Source organism: Pipistrellus kuhlii, unplaced genomic scaffold, assembly GCF_014108245.1.
Source record: "Pipistrellus kuhlii isolate mPipKuh1 unplaced genomic scaffold, mPipKuh1.p scaffold_m20_p_9, whole genome shotgun sequence".
NCBI lineage: Eukaryota > Metazoa > Chordata > Mammalia > Chiroptera > Vespertilionidae > Pipistrellus > Pipistrellus kuhlii.
The window spans coordinates 56,144,430-56,164,062 of NW_023425595.1; the positions used below are offsets into that span (position 1 = coordinate 56,144,430).

Here is a 19,633-nt window from a genome sequence, read left to right on the forward strand (position 1 = left end):
GATACATGTGAATGTATAAATAAACATGCCTATCCTATATAATAAAAGCCTAATATGCTAAGCGTTCAGTTGTCTGGTTGGTCATTCAACCAATCAAAGGTTAATATGCTAATGACTAGAGGCTTGGTGCACAAAATTCGTGCATGGGAGGGGGGGGTCCCTCAGCCTGACCTGTACCCTCTCACAATCTGGGACCTCTGGCTCTCCTAACTACTCACCTGCTTGCCTACCTAACCACTCTGCCTGCCTGATTGATTCTGCTAACTACACTCCCCTGATGACTTGATCTTTCTAATTCCCTCATCTGTTAGCCTGATCCCCCAAACTGCCCTCCCCTGCTGGCCTAGCTGCCCCTATTGACATTTTTTTAATCTTATACCCTTCACACATCATTGTATTAGACTTCCTTATTGGCTTCTCCCTCTCTCACAATTTTTCTCTCTCCTTTATGTAACACTTTTTTCTGCTGACTCATCATTTATAAACTTTTCTTTCCTCTTTATTTTTCCTACTTCTGTTCCATCATCCTTCTTCCCACCTTTCTCCTATCCTCCCCCCACTTCTTTTTTCCTTTATTTTCCCCCCTTTCCTCCCTCCCCTTTTCCTGCCTTCCCACCTTAATTGTTTTCTTCAGTTCTTCCCTCAGACCTGCTTTGTTCTCTCCCAAGTTTCTTTCTTCTTTCCATTCTTCTTTTAAGCTCTACTGGCTCCCTTTTAAAACTTTTCTTCCCTCCCTCTTTCCTTCTCATCCTACCTTTCCCATACATTCTTCTCTACTTACTGACACTGTTTTAATATCTATCTACCTGCCTAATTGTTGACTATCATTTACCTTTTTTCTTTTCTGACTCCTACTTTTAAAATCTGTCCCCAGTACAAAAATATATTTGATTTTCATTATAGCTCCTACAGTTCACCCATACATCCTTTTTCCTTCTTTAACTCTGCTCTCTACTGACTCCTTTGTAAAGTTCTTCCCTCTCTCCCTCCCTTCTTAAAGCCTCCATTGGGGGGGGGGGGGGGGCGTTAACCCCCAGCCCAGGGCTTAGTCCCAGCCAGGTGTTTGCCACCTTCCCTTCCCCTGCCTCCTCACCATTGTCCTGCTCCCATTTCCTGCCCAGGATGCCTGGCCCAGCAAGGGTGGCCAAAGCCTGTGTGCCCCAGGCACTGCTGCTGCCACGAAGCAGGAGTGCCTCTACCCAGAAGGCCTTGAACCATCCAACACTCTGTCCCAGACCCGGGGGTGCCTTCCCATCAACAGCCTGCACCTGGGGCCACCGCTCTCCTCTTTTTCTTGTTCCCTTTCTGTATTTCTGTTTCTCCTCTAGGCCTGTCTACATGCAGACCTGCCTTCTTATCCCTTTCTTACCCCTTCCTATCATATCCTATCCTACCCCGGGGCTTGCAATTGCCTGAGCAGAAGGCAGGTATGCAGCCTGCTGATAGGGTCTTGATGTGATGCTGTAATGGATAATTTGCATATTTCTCTATTATTAGTATAGATATGCTAAGGCTGCTCAACTGCTCACTATGATGTGCACTGACCACCAGGGGACAGACACTCCCACCAGTATCTTAGCTTACTGCTGGGGTCTGGCTGATCTGGACTGAGTAAGACAAGTCAGACATGCCCTGGAGCCCTCTGGCAGTCCTTCCCTGACTTGCCAACCTCCCACGTCCCTCCTCAGTTCTGATCATGCACTGGTGGGTCCTCCATCTTATCTACACAGTGCCTTACTAACAAAAGATGTCAAATAAATTAAATTGTATTTAAGTCTCTTATGATTTCTCTTATCACCAAGTCCCCAATTTCTTGGTATAGTTAAATGAGAATCTGAAATGTGATTGATCTTACTTTAAAAAAAGCTAAGGCCCTAAGACTTTCTTTGTGACTAGAATAAAAGATAGGGTTCCATAGAGTGATGGACATTCTTCTAAATTACTCCAGAAAATGAAGACTGTTCATTAGTCACCTCAGCAAGACCAATACCTTCTGAGAGATTCACCATTACCATTACAATGCACCGAGGAGCATCCATATAGTTCTTGGAACTGCACCTCCATCCGGGTTTCAGAACCTGCTCCTAGGTGTCTTAAGTGAAATCGGGAAATCATTCTTGTTGCCCCAGGGAATGCTCTGGGAAGAGCTGCTCATTGAAACCAATGCACCCAGGCTTCCTGCTGGTGCTGAGACCACAGTGTGCTCCCACAGTGTTCCTTACAGTGCTTACTTCAAGAATAGGGTTTTGTCATCATTAATACTTCCTAAGGAGAATAAATAGCTTTCTCATGCTGTTTTAAGAGGCTGTGTTTTTATATGTGATATATATATATATATATATATATATATATATATATATATATGAAACTGCAACTTCCTGTTTGGTATAAAGCACACCTCCAGATCAAGAATTGTTTGCTGGGGCTATTTTAGAAAATAACTTACTTTAGAGCAAGTTTTCTACTGAAACCTACATCTGCATTTAGGTTACACATTTCTGAACTTGCTGGAGGGGAGTACAGGTGAATAGAAAGGTTCCTGAGCCAATGTTTGCAAAAGAAAGCTGAAACCATCCTTGGAATTGCTTGGCTTGGGCTTCTGTGAAAATACAAAAGCTGGCAGAAGATTGGACTTCAAGGTTTGGTTTAATCTATCTATTTCTGTCCTTGGAGATGTTTTTTGCACTGGATAGCAACTCAAAGCTCTTTCGGGAAGAGTGCTGGGGAACCCGCTCCATGCTAGTTCTGGATGGAGGCCCCTCCACTGTACTTCTCAGGCAAGTCCAGCTCCCAGCTTTTATAACCCACTGGCCTCAACAGTCTCCCCACTACAGTAGAGAATCATGTCTCTCTTATCACCATATCTTTTGCAGTTCAAGTATCAGGCACACAAGAGGTATTCAGGAAAGGACTGATGAATCAAGCAAAGCTCACTCCCAAAGTGCTGCTTTAAAACCAGAAAAGGATTTGCATTTTTTTTTCCTTTGGTTACATTATAACTGATTTGTTTACTTTTCAAATCCTGTTAAGATTATTTAAAGCAGCTTAAGTTTCTAACCTTTTTCTTAAAATTATTTTGTATTTGCATACATATTGCTTTTTGACTTTGAAGAAAACTCTGAGTGGCAACTCGGAAACAGATTTCGTCCTGACTTCCAAGCTTATGTTGAAATGGAAGATTTTATATATAGAAAACAGATTGCTAAGAACTCAACCCTCTCCTGAATAGGCTGTAAACTTGCTTGATCTACAATCTTAGTTTGACTATACACCACTATGCTGAACACTGAAAGTTAGGATTATAAATAAAATATAGAAAGACAACATAAAATGGGAGAACCATAAATTCTCAATTTTTATCACTACTTTTTAGTTCAAAATGCTAATATATATATATATATATATATATATATATATATATATATATATATATATTGTATTTACCATAAAAAGCCCCAAATCAACACAGCTTTGGAGGGAAAAGGTAGACATATTGATGACCCAACCTAATAAAGTATTGGAGAAGCCACTTTCTTTCTTTCTTATCACTATCTTTACTGAGATTGGTGATTGCTATTCCTTACAATAGGCAGGAGGCCTCTGTGATACTGTGGAAAGAGCAACAGATGCAGTTAAAAAAAAAAGAAAATGTACTTGAATTTTGACCCTGTCATGATACACTGTGTGACTTCAAGCAAGTAACTGCACTTCTCTGGGCCATGGTGTCATCAACCATCAAGCAAGAAGATGGCCTCAAAGAAGCTTTCCAGTGCTAAAACCTAATGAGCCCACAGAATAGTCACATAAACATCCTGTCGACACAGCCATTACTACTACTTGCAGTCAGGTGCGATTTTTATCATACTTGGAAAAATTGTTGAGACATGAAAAACAAACCTGACAAACAATTTAATACAGACATCTAAGTGCCTTATATTTTATTAGGGGCTAAGACTTTGACATACAGTAGCTATTTAATCTTCACAATCACTTTATAATGTAAGCAGGCTATCGTATTGCCTTCTAATTAAAGCTATATCATTTCTGCTACTCTCCAAGCTCCTCCCAAAAAATAATATTGGTTAAGCTGTTGTTGAACACAATATCATTTTCAAGATTGAAAAACAAATCTCTCACTAGTTATTACTATTAAAATGTTAATTAAAACTTTAGCAGAAAAGTAACATTTTAATTAAGGAACTGTGATTTTTCTCTTTTGTGAGTTCAGATATTAGGCTAAATATTCCTGAACCATAAAAATAAATATGTAAGCTCACTTACCAACCCAAAATAACTTAACTTTTCTGTGATATGCAATATGATTATTTGATCATTGGGTAGCAGTAGAAAAAAGACAGCTTTGTATGTCATATTATTTTACCCCCTCTCTGGGTAAGGATGTAAAATAAACTAAGCAAATATCATATTTTCCAAATACATTAAAAATTTAAGAATAACAGTAATCTGCCATTAATGTACAATGATTCTTGTCTATATAATTTTAATCAATTTTAAATATAATTAAAATATTTTGAAAAATGTATGTGACTATTTATTGCTTTGTACCCTATACACATCCAGTTTGTGTGCATGTAAAAAAATTATGAAAATCCAATTTAGAAACATTGGTTAGTTGAAATCATTTTCTGAACAACAGGTCCTTGTGCATAGCCACTGGTTAGCAAGCTTCCTTTGAACCCAGGACCAGATAATTGGCCACTCTAAACCTACAGAAAGTCCCTGGCGGGACACCCTATTACTTATCAGGTGGGTGAGATTATTAAAAATAAGTTACTTTTTTGGGGAAAAAAAGTATCATTGTGATATCAGAAGTTAAAATATTGATGTTTTTGTGATTTTTTTTTTTAGGAGACATAGGGCAGAGTGGTGAGCATATACAACTGTAAGAAAATGAAATCTGTAGCTCACTGCCAAGATTTAAAAACAGTAATCAATTGGAATTCACTGATACTGTCCTAAATTTCAAATTTCCAATAATCCTAATATTTGAAAATATTTTTCTAAATATATCTCTTTTATATTCCATCAACTAATATATAAATCATCATTGCACTGACACATATATTACATCAGCATACTCTCCACACTAATAAGTACCTTTTGGATACTAGTGATTATCACAGAATTACCCCTTGCTCAATTAATAAAGTAATTATTATCATATCACTTGTAACATTGTACCCCAGAACCTAGTATAGGAACTGGCATATAGCGGAATCACAATAAAAGTTTGTGAATAAAGAAATAAGTGAATGTATGAGTCAAGAAATGCATAAATGATATATTTTGGTTAAAATACATTTTTTAAAATCTATAAACATATAATAAAATAGTATCATTGTCCTTTTCATCATGTCAGGACTTGACTTTTCTAAATATTCTGATATAAAATGTTAAAAATTTATCAAAGGCAGAGACCTAAATACAATACTAAGCTAGCAATATAGACTTACAGCACAATGAAATTTTATAAATGGCTAAAAAATTGAGTTCAACAAACTAGGCAGTTCCATCTTTCCTATCAAATGCTTTCTTAGATTTATGTCAGTACTGTAACATAACACATTGCCATACATTTATTGGCTTAAAACAACACACATTTATGCTCTTATAATTCTGGAGGGCAGAAGTCTGAAATCAGTTCAATGAGCAAAAATCCAAGTGTTGACAGGGTCATGCTCCCTCTGAGTGCCCTAGGAAAGATTCTGTTCCTGCTTCTTCTAGTTTCTGGTGGCTGCTGGCATTCCTTGGCTTGTGGCTACATCACTTAAATCTCTGCTTTTATGGTCACCATGCCTTCTCTTTTTCTGCCTGTGTGAAGTCTCCCTTAGTCTACCTCCTAAAAATGATACCCATATAATCCAAGATAATCTCTTCATCTCTAGATACTTAGTTAAATCACACCTGCAAAGTCTTTACCATATAATATAGCATTTAGAGGTGCCAGAAGCAGGACATAAAATCTTTGAGGGTGGTTTTTCAGCCTAGAACATACCCTAATACACAGATTTACAATCTGCATTAAAGTATATCACTTTGGATAAGCATACTGGAAGAGGTTAATGGGATAAAATGTGTGCATATGTAATACTTTCAACAATAAATATTATTTTTTTCAAGTATACACTGGACGACTAAAGAGTAGCTTGTATAAGATCAAATCAGCAATTTGGATGATAAGGTAGAAAAACACTCAATTAAAGCAGCAAAAAAAATTTTAAAAAATGGAAAGAAAAGAAATTTTTAAAAATGAGGATAGTTAGATAGTTTAAGGGACCTTTGGGACAACATGAAGTGTAACAACATCCACACAACAAGGGTAACCAAAAGGAGAAGGGAGAGAGCAAGGGATCAAGAACCTATTTGAAGAAATAATGACTGAAAAATAACTGAAAATTTCCCTAAGCAGGTGAAAGAAAAAGACACATAGGTTCAGAAAGCATAGAAAGTCCCCAAAAAGATGGCCCACACCAATATACATTATAATTAAAATGACAAAGGTTAAAGACAAAAACTAAATCTTAAAAGCAGCAAGAGAAAGGCAGTTAGTTAACTACAAGGTAACACCCATAAGATTGTCAGCTGATTTCTCAACAGAAGTATTTCAGTCCAGAAGGGACTGGCATGAAGTATTCAAAGTAATGAAAATCCTGGGCCTGAAAACAAGACTAGTCTATCCAGCAAGCTTATCATTTCAAAATGAAGGAGAAATAAAAAGCTTTCCAGATAAGCAAAAGGTAAAGGCAATTGTTACCACCAAACTAGTAGTAAAAGAAATGTTAAAGGGTCTTCTGAAGAAGAAGGAGAAGAAAAAGTAGGAGTTTGCCCTATAATTATTCATATACATATTTTATCCCTTTAGCCAAAGTGTAAGCTATCACAGAATAGAGGCTGTGCCTTAGGCTTAACCATCTGCCTCAGTGCTTCATCCAGGGCTCTGCACATAGTCAGTACTCAATATTTATTGAACAAATGTGTTGGTTTATGCTTTTTGCACTTGGGTTTGGTGAAAAATACTTTAGTGAACTAAACTTCAGTGAACTAAAGAGCTGACTCAAAGCAGTGTAAAGCCACAGTGGTTCTCCCAGGATTATTTAAACAATCTTCCCTTACCCTGTACTTATACCAAATTCCAAATAGCTCTCACTCTGTTCTTTTTTTCAAATTAACAACTGTCTAAAAAAACTTTATTTCCATGTTTAGCAACTCCATCAGTGAACTTCTTGTTTTATAGGAGACGTATACTCTTTGTCCCATTCAATAGTGATTCTCTTATTTAATCCTCAGTATAATAACTTTACAGTGTGGACATGTTCTCTTTACATGAATAAATCTTTAAGCAGAATGGAGATGAATTCATCTTACCTTAGCTTTCTATACTAAATCATTGAGACTCAACCTTACAAATTATTTAAAAACCCTTACTTTATTTACCTCTTGCTTTGAACTTTTATTAAGTAGTGGAGACTTCACATAAAAGCTCTCAAATACCAACACTGGAAGGGAAAGGTATACCAAGAATGATTCATTCTAATCAGAGAATGTGTGGGGCTTATTTTGGGAGGATGAGGTGGGAAAAGACAGTTAAAAATTTTCCACATTTCAACGATATAAGTCCAAAATTAACCACAACATGCCATGCTTATGCCTAGGCAGCATCTAAAAGTATGTGTGTTGTTGGCACTCCCCAAAAATCTTTAACCCCTCTCTCCACCGCGTTATTATTTAAAACAGCTAAGAAAGCACTTTTCCATGTTATAAGTATGAAAGAAATATCAGGTATTAGCATGTGCACCCACAATCAGAAACACAACTTAAAGACATGATCATTAATTTTACTCTGCATGTGATTTATGCAAATAACTTATTCTTTTTTGCCTCCTGCCTCGAGTTCATCTACATGAATACTGCACAAGTTCCTGGAGCTAAAAGTATCCACAAGTTACTTTTATATTTCTATGACCTTCCCTTATCTGCTCTTCCTCTTCTAGGCCCTATCCTATTCACTGATATAAATAGCCACCAGACAATTAACAGAAACCCAACAGTCACCCCAGATTGAGAGTTAAACATCCTTTCTCCCATTCATTTACAATCTGGTTGTGGGATGGTTCATATGGTCCAAATGATCAGCCATGAAAAGAAAACAGTGATTGGCTGATTTCCTGATTCTTCAAATCTTATCAAGCGACTCCTATGTGTTAGGCAATGACTTGGACAATGAGGATGCTCAACTGTATTAAATACAGAGACTGCTTACATCAACAGATGCCAGGTAGATTGATGTCATTATAGGCTTTATGATGAGAATGTGGGAAAAATAAAGGAGTAGTCGGTTGGGAGGTTTGAGACTCAGAAAAGGCTACATAAAGTGATACAATTCCTTTGTCACACCTGGTCAGTACATATACTCAACAGTCCATTAAAAAACAACTATGATGTGTCTGGAAGAACAATGAAAACAAAAATATTAGTACAGTTTAGGAATGCACCACTGGATGAATATTCTAATATTTAAAAATCAAAAAGTTAAGAACAAAAAAAAACACTATTTTACTCCGAGGTCTCCTGAATCGAAAGAGTTTACTTTAAATACCAGTGAGATCACCCTTGTAGAACTCAGTTAAGTAAAAAGACAGGTGGAGAGCACAGTAAAGAAGTAGAAGCTGTAAATGTGGGTTTAAAGGACATTGGCACATAAATAGCAGTTGACCCTTTGGACAAAGCTAAGATCTTCCAGAGACTCTCAGAGATAAAATGGAAAGATAAGGCTAAAGTTAGAGCCTTAAAAAACATACCAATAATTATAGTACAGACAGGAAGAGAAAACCCAGCCAACGAGAAAAAAAAAATAAACAAAAGGATAAATGTTATAAAGAGAAAATCTATGTGTGTTCAATATAGTTTTCCATTGTTATAAATATCGTTCTATTATTTTAAATAGTATATGTTTACATATGAATTTATATGTATCTATCCCAAAATGTTGCAGTTGTAGAACTTGATAGGTTATAATATGGAATTATTTGTTACTTTTGAATGCTCTTTCTTTTTATATAACAAGATGTTCCACACATTCTAAAATCTTTCACTGTTCATAATGGTTGTGGGCACAGAACAAAACATAAAATATACTTTGCTACTCCAAATAACCTAAAATAAGTATTCAGTTAGTTCTGCCTTTGTTTGTATCACCCTTTAAAACATATCATTTGGGAGCAGTTAAGGCAAAGAAGGGGCAGTATCAAGCCAAAGGAAGCGAACATTTCAAGAAAAGACCTGTCAGTCACAAGGAGGCTACAAATTATAGTGACCTCACCCAGCGCAGCTCAGTGGAGCAGCAAAGATGATGAAATTGCAAAGGGTAAAGAGGAATGTAGACAGTAGAGAGACTGAAGAAGTTAATACCATGATAAAGTGAAGAGAATCAGTAAAACACCTTGTATATGTTATGGGAGGGTGCAAAGAAACTTGTGAGTTGGTGAGAGGATGGAGCCAATAAGAAGATAATGTTTAAATATAGAAGGGGGAGTAATAATCTGTGGGTTTAGGTTTTGGGATTGAGGGAATCAGAAAAAGGTAGAATCCACCCTAGCCAGTTTGGCTCAGTAGATTGAGCCCATGGACTAAAGAGTCACAGGTTCAATTCCAGTCAAGGGCACATACCCCAGTTGCAGGTTTGATCTCTTCTGGCCCGCTGGGGCCACATTGATCTTTCTCACATTGATTTCTCTCTCTGACTCTTCTCCTCTTTTTCACTTTCTAAAAATCAGTGAAAAAAATATCCTAGAGATTAACAACAACATAAAAAAATGAGGTAGAATCATGCATAGGAGGGAACATAAGAACACAATACCCACATACAGGACTGTCTTAGAAGGGCATTGCTGACTCTGATCCTGAGATAACTTATTAATGCAAAATACTGGGTTTAAACTTAATGCTCTAGTTGGTTAACAACTACATCATTTGTTGAAACATAAGCTGCATTCAACTAAACCAGTTAGAAGATAAAGAGAGATATAGTTTAGACCAAATCTGTCTGTCTGTCTATCTATCTATCTATCTATCTATCTATCATCTCTCTAATCTACCACTGCATAAACTGGTGCTAATTCAAGTTATTTTATTTTATTTTTTAAATTTTTTTAAACATTTACATGACTTTAATATATTTTATTGATTAAAAACAGAGAGGAAGGGAGAGAGATAGAGAGCTAGAAACATCGATGAGAGAGAAACATTGACCAGCTGCCTCTTGCACACCCCCTACTGGGGATGTGCTCACAACCAACGTACATGCCCTTGACCGGAATTGAACCTGGGACCTTTCAGTCTGTAGACCGATGCTCTACCACTGAGCCAAACCGGTTTCAGTTATTTTACTTTATAATTTTGTAGTTGCTCTTATTTTCTAGCCAAAGAGCTAGATTTTTCATTTATCTCTGTTAAATTTTATTTTAATAGGATAAGCCCATCATTTCCACATAACAGCATGTGGATTTTATAATTCAACAATCAGTAAACTATAGGTATAGGCACATTACCTATTTTGTAAGTAACATTTTATTGGAACAGAGCCACACCCATTCATTTATATAATTTCTACTAGAGGCCCGGTGCACAAAATTTGTGCAGGGAGGGGGGGCGGTGTTTCCCTCAGCTCAGCCTGCACCCTTTCCAATCTGGTACCCCTCCAGGGATGTCCAACTGCCTGTTTAGGCCAGATCCTACTTCCCCTAACTGCTCTTCCCTGGAGGCTTGATCACCCCCAACTGCCCTACTTTGCAAGCCTGGTCCCTACTAACTGCCCTCCCCTGCTGGCCATCTTGTGGCCATCTGTGTCCACATTGGGGCAGCCATCTTTGACCACATGGGGGCAGCCATCTTGTGTGTTGGGATGATGGTCAATTTGCATATTACTCTTTTATTAGATAGGATGGCTGCTTTCATGTAACATGAAACAGAAAATTGATGGTGTAAAAAGCCTAAAATATTTGCTATTTGGCCCTATACAGAAAAAGTCAGCCAAACTTGGCATGTAATCCAACCTAATAAGTAATCTTTCAGCTAAAATATGCAAGTTTGGAAGATGTGTTTTCCATGTCTTCTTTCAAATTATTAAGGATTCTAATCCCAGTGGGAGCTAATCCAAAGCACTGATAGAAATCCCTGCTCACCTTCCTCCTGACTAACACAAATCTGCCAGTAACCACTAAAAGAATAATAACAACAGCTTATTACATCCAGGCTATAATTGCTTTTTTTCCACAAGGCTGTAAAAGTGAGCATTGTAAATTTTCTGGTGAAATCCATATATGCTTAAGCTGATACCATTTCCAGCTTATGATATTGGTAAACCTATCAAATATGTAATATAAAATTTCTTTTTGACTCAAAGTCATCAATAAAAGACATAAAAAAATTACTAGGCTGCAATATAGTGATCCCCTGCTGGCACTGGGAAATAGGTTGTGTCTTCATCCATTTTGGCTGCTAAAACAAAATACGATAGACCCTGGCTTATGAAATAGCAGAAATGCATTTCTTACTGTTCTAGAGCCCAAGATTGAGGTACCCGTAGGTTCAATGTCTTTTTGCTGTATTTTCACATGGCAGACGGAGGGGGCATCTCTCTCGGGTGTCTCTTCCACAAGGGCACTAATTCCATTCATGAGGATTCTTCCCTCACAATCTAATCAGCTCCCCCAAATTCCACTTTCTATTATCATCACATTGGGGATTACAAATTTCAGGGTATGAATTTAGAAGGCAGGACAAAACATTCAGTTGCAATTTTCACTGTATTTAATAGGAAGGCTAAGCCAGCTGTGCTTTCTTAGGTCTTAAAAATGATTTTCAAGGCTTGAAAATATAAGAGGAGGCAAGAAAACTATTAGCTGTCACTTCTCAAAGCTAACAGTGTGACAACTGTAACCAGACCGGTTCTCAGATGTAACAACAAGCTCCCAGTCTGTGTGGATATGGGGAGGGACCACATAAGCAAGTGGGATGGAATTGCATGGAAAGTAAAGGCAAATGGTCTTTTAATGTCTACCATATGAACATTATGAACTCATTTATATACTTTGCAACACTAATTTTGGCTTTTAAGCGAATTTGTTGATTATTTATTAGTTCATTTGGTTGCGTTTTACATAGTTAGGGTTGCTGAATAGCTAAACTCTAGAAAATTGTGCTATTATTATTTTGCTTATTAAGTGTTTCAGTAAAATATGAAACTTGTCAGCAGATTTTCACCATTGGGTCTTAAATGACTTGTTTAAAAACTAATACAGAATATTCAACTCATTCTCCTAACTCACCCCAGCAATTGTCACTGCACTACCTCAGACCAAAGAAGACATGCTCGATTTCAAATTTCAAAAATCAAGAATCCTTTGATACAAGCTTTCCATCATGTTTGGTTTACTTTTATAGTCTTTTATAGACAAAATACTGCATTCACAATTATGTCTTTATAAACACTATGCAAAAAGGTGCTTCAAGTGAAAAACCTAATATCTGAGAAAGGATCATTCCTCCTTATGAAAGACATCTTGCATGCCTATGGTCCTTTCACAGACCTCTCTGTCTCCCAGTTATCTAAAAACCACTAATTTGCACATGGCACAAAAATAAGAAAACACAGTATTAATCTACCAATATTACAGTTAATATGCCAATGTCTTTATGTCAAGGTGAGAGCAAAGATATAGTATTAAATGCATCAACTCTTGTAAGAAACAAGATTTGCTTCATTCCTGTTCTGAAAAACATCTTTGGAAGACAGTATTTCCTCTTGCCTGTGCATTTGTACACATCAGTGTCTGGTGGGCTTATTCCTTTATTGATGACTTACAGTGGGTCCTCAAATACTGTGTGTGTGGAGGCAGTACATTTCTGCTGCAGTATTTGCTTTGGGTTCTTTATTTTTGTGCTCTTATATGTTTCTAGTGGCCCAGTGCATGGATTCATGCACATTGAAAGAAAATTAATTAGAAGAAATATTTTAATATCGCTATTCACCCTTTCTCTATAATAGAAGTGTCAACTAAATTCACGATTGGCAATGACAGATCAAAACACACGTGTGTGATTGGCACTGGTGAGAGCTTTCTATGTATTGTGCATGTGAAAGTTAATTTAGCGTTTTATACATATAGATACCCTTGTAAATTTTTTGTCAAAATTATCCTCATAAGAGTTACTGTAAATGTGCTCCCTTTTAAATTGCATTAATTCTGAAATATAGAAGTGAAATAACTTAAAGCACTAGACAGGTCACTGTATCTGAAGTCTCATATTACCCTATGCGACTTCAGATACAGTCAACAGTTTCTAATATCTGGGGTTCTGAGCTGCAGAGGGGTATCCAGGGTGAGGGGACCTCAGTGATGTCCCGAGAAAACTCAGGCATGTGCTCCTCTAGCATATTGAGAATATATTGTGTCTATTCCTACAGGCAGTGGAAGTGTAGAAAAACTGGCCTTTTCTTTTTCCTTATTATTGATTTTTGAGAAAGGAAGGGAGAAGGAGAGAGAGATAGAAACATCAATGATCATTGATCAGCTGCCTCCTGCATGTCCCCTACTGGGGATGGAGCCTGCAGCCCAGGCATGTGCCCTGACCAGGAATCAAAGTGTGACCTCCTGGTTCATAGGTCAGTGCTCAAACACTGAGTCACAGCAGCCAGGCAAAAGGCTGGTCTTGATCACAGCACTGGTCTGGCTGACTTCACAGAAACACTACAGCACTTGGCACTGAAACACAGAACAAGGTGTATCTTTCCCTAAATTAAATCTTTCTCTGGCTTCCCATTGCCCTCAGCATGACTGCCAAACTCCCTAACATTACTTCCCAGACCTTTCACCAGCGGACACTTGCTTACCAATATTCTCATCTTCAAATCTGGGCAAGTGCTAGTCTCTGCCCTAGAAAACCCAACCTCCTTCCTCGCAGTTACTAACTTCTTAACTGCTATTATCTTCTTCACTCCCCAGTTTAGACATCACTTCCTTCAGGAAGCCTTCTCCAAATTCCTAAATCTATAGCCCTCCTTGTGAATTCCCATACTCTGGTGTATTTCCATTATTAAAGTACCTATCACAAAGCATAGTGATTTCATGGTTTTTTTAGAATGGAAAATACATTAAATATGGAATCTAATGAACAAACATTTGAACAGAATATAACCAGAGACATTGAAGCTTGCAGCAGATTGTCATATTTCAGAAAGAAGTGAGAAGAAATTAACCACAGAATGTATATGCATATATGCAAAGCCCATGAGTACAGACAATAGTTCAGTGAAGACATAAGAAGGGGGTGGGAGTGGGGTAGGAGATATCTGTAATACTTTAAACAATAAGGATAAATTTAAAAAAAAAAAAAGAAACTCTATTAAACAATGTAATCTATGGTGGTGAGTCAATGTTATGCTGCATTTAAAATATGTAATTACCACTATACTCAATATAAACACTGAAGGATGTATGATTTAGACACAAATCTGATTCTTAGCTTTCAGACACTTTAATTTGTTTATATTGTCCTCTATTGTATTGCCTTCCCTTTAAGCTTTGATCCTTGCACCAAAGTCAATGTACAGTTCTGTCTTCCACTGGGATAATAAGAACCCAAGTTACTTAAATGTCCAGCTTGGCTGAAACCCGGTTTGGCTCAGTGGATAGAGTGTTGGCCTGCAGACTGAAAGGTCCCAGGTTCGATTCCGGTCAAGGGCATGTACCTTTGTTGCAGGCACATCTCCAGTAGGGGGTGTGTAAGAGGCAGCTGATCTATGATTCTCTCCCATCAATGTTTCTAACTCTCTATCTCTCTCTCTCTTCTTTTCTGTAAAAAAAAATCAATAAAATATATTTTAAAAAATAAATAAATAAATAAACATCCAGCTTGAGTACTTACAAACCTAATACCACAATTACTAAAATTGCAAGCCTATCTCTAGATTATGATAATATAATAGATGATTCAAGAACAAGAATACTAGATAACACAACAAAACCAAATTCAGAACCACTTACCACAAACACCTGTACTTTCTGAAAGTAACAATAAGTGAAGAAAATGAAGAGTGAATCTGAATTATTAATTCCCTCAGCAGGAAGTTCTATCCAGTTTGATGTGAAAATGAGTAAGTAATGCTGTCAGTTAATTGCTACCTTTACACTTTTTGATCCACACTCTAAGCAATACCAGTTGTGGCCAATTATTATTAAAAATCACCAAGTACATAGGCATTAAAATAAAAATACGTGGATGCTATTCTTAAATGAAGAGGTTTTGTGTATCGCTGTTGTTTTTGTCTGGAGGTGAATCAGATTGAAAAAAATAATAAATACGATATAAGGAAGTATATATAGTTGACTCTTGAACAACACAGGTTTAAACTGCGCAAGTCCACCTATGCATGGATTTTTTTTTCAATAAATGCTATAAATATTTTCTTTTCCTTGTAATTTTCAATAAAATTTTACTTTTTGTAACTTACTTTATTGTAAGAATTCAGTGTATAATACATATAATACAAAATATGTGTTAATTAATTGTTTATGTTATCAGTAAGGCTTCCAGTCAAAAGTAGGCTATTAGTAGTTAAGGTTTGGGGATTCAAAAGTTATATTTGGATATTTGACTGACAAAGGGTCGACAACCCTAACTCCTATGAGATAATTGTATAATATAATGATGAGTTCTGGAATGCCAGTAGACAGCAGCAGACCAGCCTGCTATACTGGATAACAGAAACCTATATTAGTAATCAATCCTTACTCTTTACTTCTGTCTCATTTCTCAACTACTCTAGTTATCTGGAGCTATTAAGTACAGGTTGATTAAAAAAAAAAAAAAAAAAAAAAGCAAAAAACACAAGTTTTTGTTTGTGGTTTTTTAATCAGGTTAGACAGGATCCAATCCATCTCAGGTCCAGCACAGGGTGCCTGCCCTCTTTGTTCCTTTCTTAACCCCGGCATTAGGTAGCAGCTAACAAGATCAGCAGAAAAACATTGATGGCACTCAGTGAAACAACAGTTTCATCATGAGGTAATAGTTTCCAAAACCCCTAGGCAGGGGTCATGGCTAATTTCTTTGTTGCGATTTCTTACCATTTGTAATCTGAGCACCAGATCTTCTGAAGACCCTAAATTAATGTTTGGGAACTTTTATCTTCTATATTTCCCCTTCTATTCCATGCCCATGACCTCCCCAAGCTTATACCCTGTCTTAATCTGACAGTCAAAAGATCAAGACTATTGTCTTCTTTAATGAAACATTAGGAAACATTGGGACAGCAAGTGAAAAATGTCTGGAATCAGAATAAGGGTTCGATTTAATAAGTTATTACTTTCTCTCGTCAGCTCAACTTTTGACATTAAGATTTTCCAGACAATGTCTAGACTTTTTCAAAGACTCTTTATTCTACTGTCTCTCCAAAACTCTCTGGCAATGTTCATCAACATTTTCTACATTATTGTCATTCCCCACTCAAGGTGCCCTTTTAGACTTTTTTCCCCCTAATCACATATCCTCCCTATGAAATATTAACACTACAGATAGACTCTTAATCTGTTTATATGCACTGGCCCTTTTGAGGACCACAAACCATTGTAATACCAAAGATTTTTCACCTCCTAATACCCAATTTTGATCCCTTGGGGCAATAGTTGTTTTTTGTTGTTGTTTTGTTTGTTTGTTTGTTTTTGAGAATGCATGCTTTATAAGAATAAGCTACCCTTTGAAAATTCTCCAAACTAACCACACATTATGAGTTATTTTTTTTTACTCTCTATGTGACAATTTTCTTTGATTCTAAATATCCTTCCCCCTTTCCTAGTCTTACCAGTATTTATAGAATGAGATTGGCATTGAGAAAAATATTGAACAATATAAACCAATTAAAGTGTGTGTGTGTGTGTGTGTGTGTGTGTGTGTGTGTGTGTCTACTATTAGAATAATTGAAAAGTAGCTTTAGCTAAAATATGGAGAACTAAATCCAGGGAAGTTTTTGAAATTCTGATCAAGCATATCATTTGTTATATAGACATGACAGATGTATAGAGTTTTCACATAGACAAATAAAATGAGATTATTATTTTCAAAATAATATCATGAGCTGCATGACTTGATTTTAGTCAGAATCATGGGCTAATGGGCAACACTTACAGACTTTCAGATTCTGTCCTTGACTTCTTGTAACTGATACTGGGAGGCCACAGATTACACAATTATGGCTATGAAGTCATGCAAATTAGAAATGGCATTTCAGTCTCTGCAGCTGAAAGGGCATATAAAGTGCAAACATTAACAAATCTGAAAACTCAACTAGAAGAAGACTCTTGATGAAATATTAACGAGTAAAACAAAACGATAAAAGATTGATTGTAAGCCTAAACTTTTTTACTTTGTAAGGTTAGTAAGACAATGTTATGTGGTAATTAAGTTGGAAAGTTATCAGAAAGGTACTAATAGCTCATTTTATATACAACACTATAATGAAGTAATTCTATACATATTGGGGGAATCTCTGGCCAGGAGCTGACTCCATAGTTCCCTGTACCCTCCATACACATATACACACACACACACACTCACCCCACTTCAGATGACTTGAATGTACTGAAATCTGCAGTTTATTTGTCATCAGAAAATATAATGAAGTTTCTTTGTTTCCAAGTTCAGCAGCTTTTCAGCAAAGTCAAAGTTAAGGACATACAATGAGAGAATAAAATGTCTGCTATGGATTTACCAGAGAACAGTCCAATGTTGCCAGCTCAAACAGCGAAGCCATTAAGATTAGCTTGGTGATCTTGGGGGATGTGTGAGAACTGTACCCAAGCAGAGGAAGAGGTATTGATGAGGGAAAACCTATGGGTCACTTCAGGTAGATGGCAGAAACAGCTGCAAAATACTGGCACCATCAGCTGGAGTTGAGAACTGAGAAATAAACCAACTTCAGATCTCAGTGGAGACCCAGAAGATAAATAAACTGAATTAAAGTCTCTGGGACCCAAATGACCCAGGTGTCCTCTGGAATGAAGGAAAACAAACAAGCTTGCTTAGGATAGCTGTTTAAAGAGCTTTACTTCCCCCCCCCCCCCAAACAGTTGAAAAGCTTCTGTGTAAGGAAATTAATAGCAGAAAAGGGTCCCCCTATGGTACAGATGGAACCCCAAAATTCCTATTCTCCCAGACCCTGAGCTTCTGAGCCATTCTGAACCCCAGTGGGGTTCAAATGCCACGTTCCCTCTTTCGTGGCATTTCAGTATCTCAGTTACATCTGAGACAGACTGACTACTTTTATCAGTATCTCAGTTACATCTGGGACAGACTGACTACTTTTATCAGTATCTCAGTTACATCTGGGACAGATGACTACTTTTTGTATACAAAAGTAGTCAGTCTGTCCCAGATGTAACTGAGATACTGAAACGCCACGTTCCCTCTTTCTCCACGAAAACAATAAAAGTTAAAATAAGTCACCCAGAGGAAGTCACCCTTGAGTGCCTCCATCTACTTGAAGTGTCTCCTCTATCTGAGTTTCAAGTTCAAAAGGTCAAGAGCTTCACCAATGGGCGGAGCAGCCTGCAACTTTCTGCAACTCTGATCAGTACCTATTGGGCATCAAATGGACTTCTCTGGTGAGCAGGCGGAGAGCCACCTCACCGGCTCCAGTCCCTTCTGCAGGCATCCCACACATCCCCGTCCCATTCCAGAAAAAAAAAAGGGGGGGGGGGGGCCTCTCTCAGGACTATGGACGGACAGGAAAACCCCCAATCCACAATGCAATCACCAGGGTTTCCTTGAGAGAGAGGACGAGAAAAGGTGATTATTTTAAATAAAAGAAATAAAGAAAATCTGAGCCCCTTACCATCTCGCCTGAGGTTGGCGTTGCGCAAAGCTCTGATAGATGCGCTCTGCGGGGCTGCAAAAGCGTCCCTGTAGCTGCAAAAGTTTGCGCAGATGAGCGTGTAGACGAGGGCGAGCCGGTGCATTGGGATAGGAGACGGAGGGACGGCGTTGCTCCGAGAAAAACCCGGGCGATCTCCCGGGAGGGACGGCCGCTGCCGCCGCGCTGTGCCGCCTGCGCTCCCCCGCGATGGCCGGCCGCCGCACTAGTTGCCGAGCTGCGCGCGAACTTCCTGCATGCTGAACTTTCCGAGCCTGTGGCTGCTGCACTTCCTTGTGGTGCTGAGCGCTGATAGATGGTGCCGGGACAAACAACAGGTTGGCGTGGGTTCGCCCCCTCCGGCGGCCGGCGGCTGCAGCACAGGCTGCAGGGGGCGGGCGCGCTCCGGGCGGCGTGGCCTCTGCCCTGAGCTGTGCGCTCTCAGCTCTGCGGCGGAGGGTGCACAGCTCCCCGGTCTGCCACTGAGCGTGCCCATGCCCGGCCTGACAGAGGGCCAGGACTCTCCCCACCACCCAGCGTCTAATAATCAACTTCAAACCCTGCCTCTAGCCTCACTCCCCTGCCCAGCTTCACCACAGGACCCTGGCCTCCTTTATCACCTGGTGGTCCCTGTGTCTGCTGGGGTCAGATGCCCTCTCCTCCTCACCTGCCATGTGGGCACACTTCGTATTTCTTCCCTTCCACCTC

The 19,633-nt window shown here is 38.3% G+C and overlaps 1 protein-coding gene across 2 annotated transcripts in view; it reads right to left on the reverse strand.

Moving 5' to 3' along the window:
• PDGFD (platelet derived growth factor D) overlaps positions 1-19,364 on the reverse strand; it is a 203,705-nt gene extending 184,341 nt beyond the window's left edge. The window contains exon 1 of one of the 2 annotated variants that reach the window (XM_036427207.2): positions 18,908-19,364. In XM_036427207.2, the coding sequence (XP_036283100.1) occupies positions 18,908-19,031 (124 nt within the window). In that variant the 5' untranslated portion in view covers positions 19,032-19,364. The remainder of the gene's footprint in view (positions 1-18,907) is intronic. The other variant, XM_036427206.2, reaches the window with a different exon arrangement.
• Between the last annotated feature and the right edge of the window lie 269 nt (positions 19,365-19,633).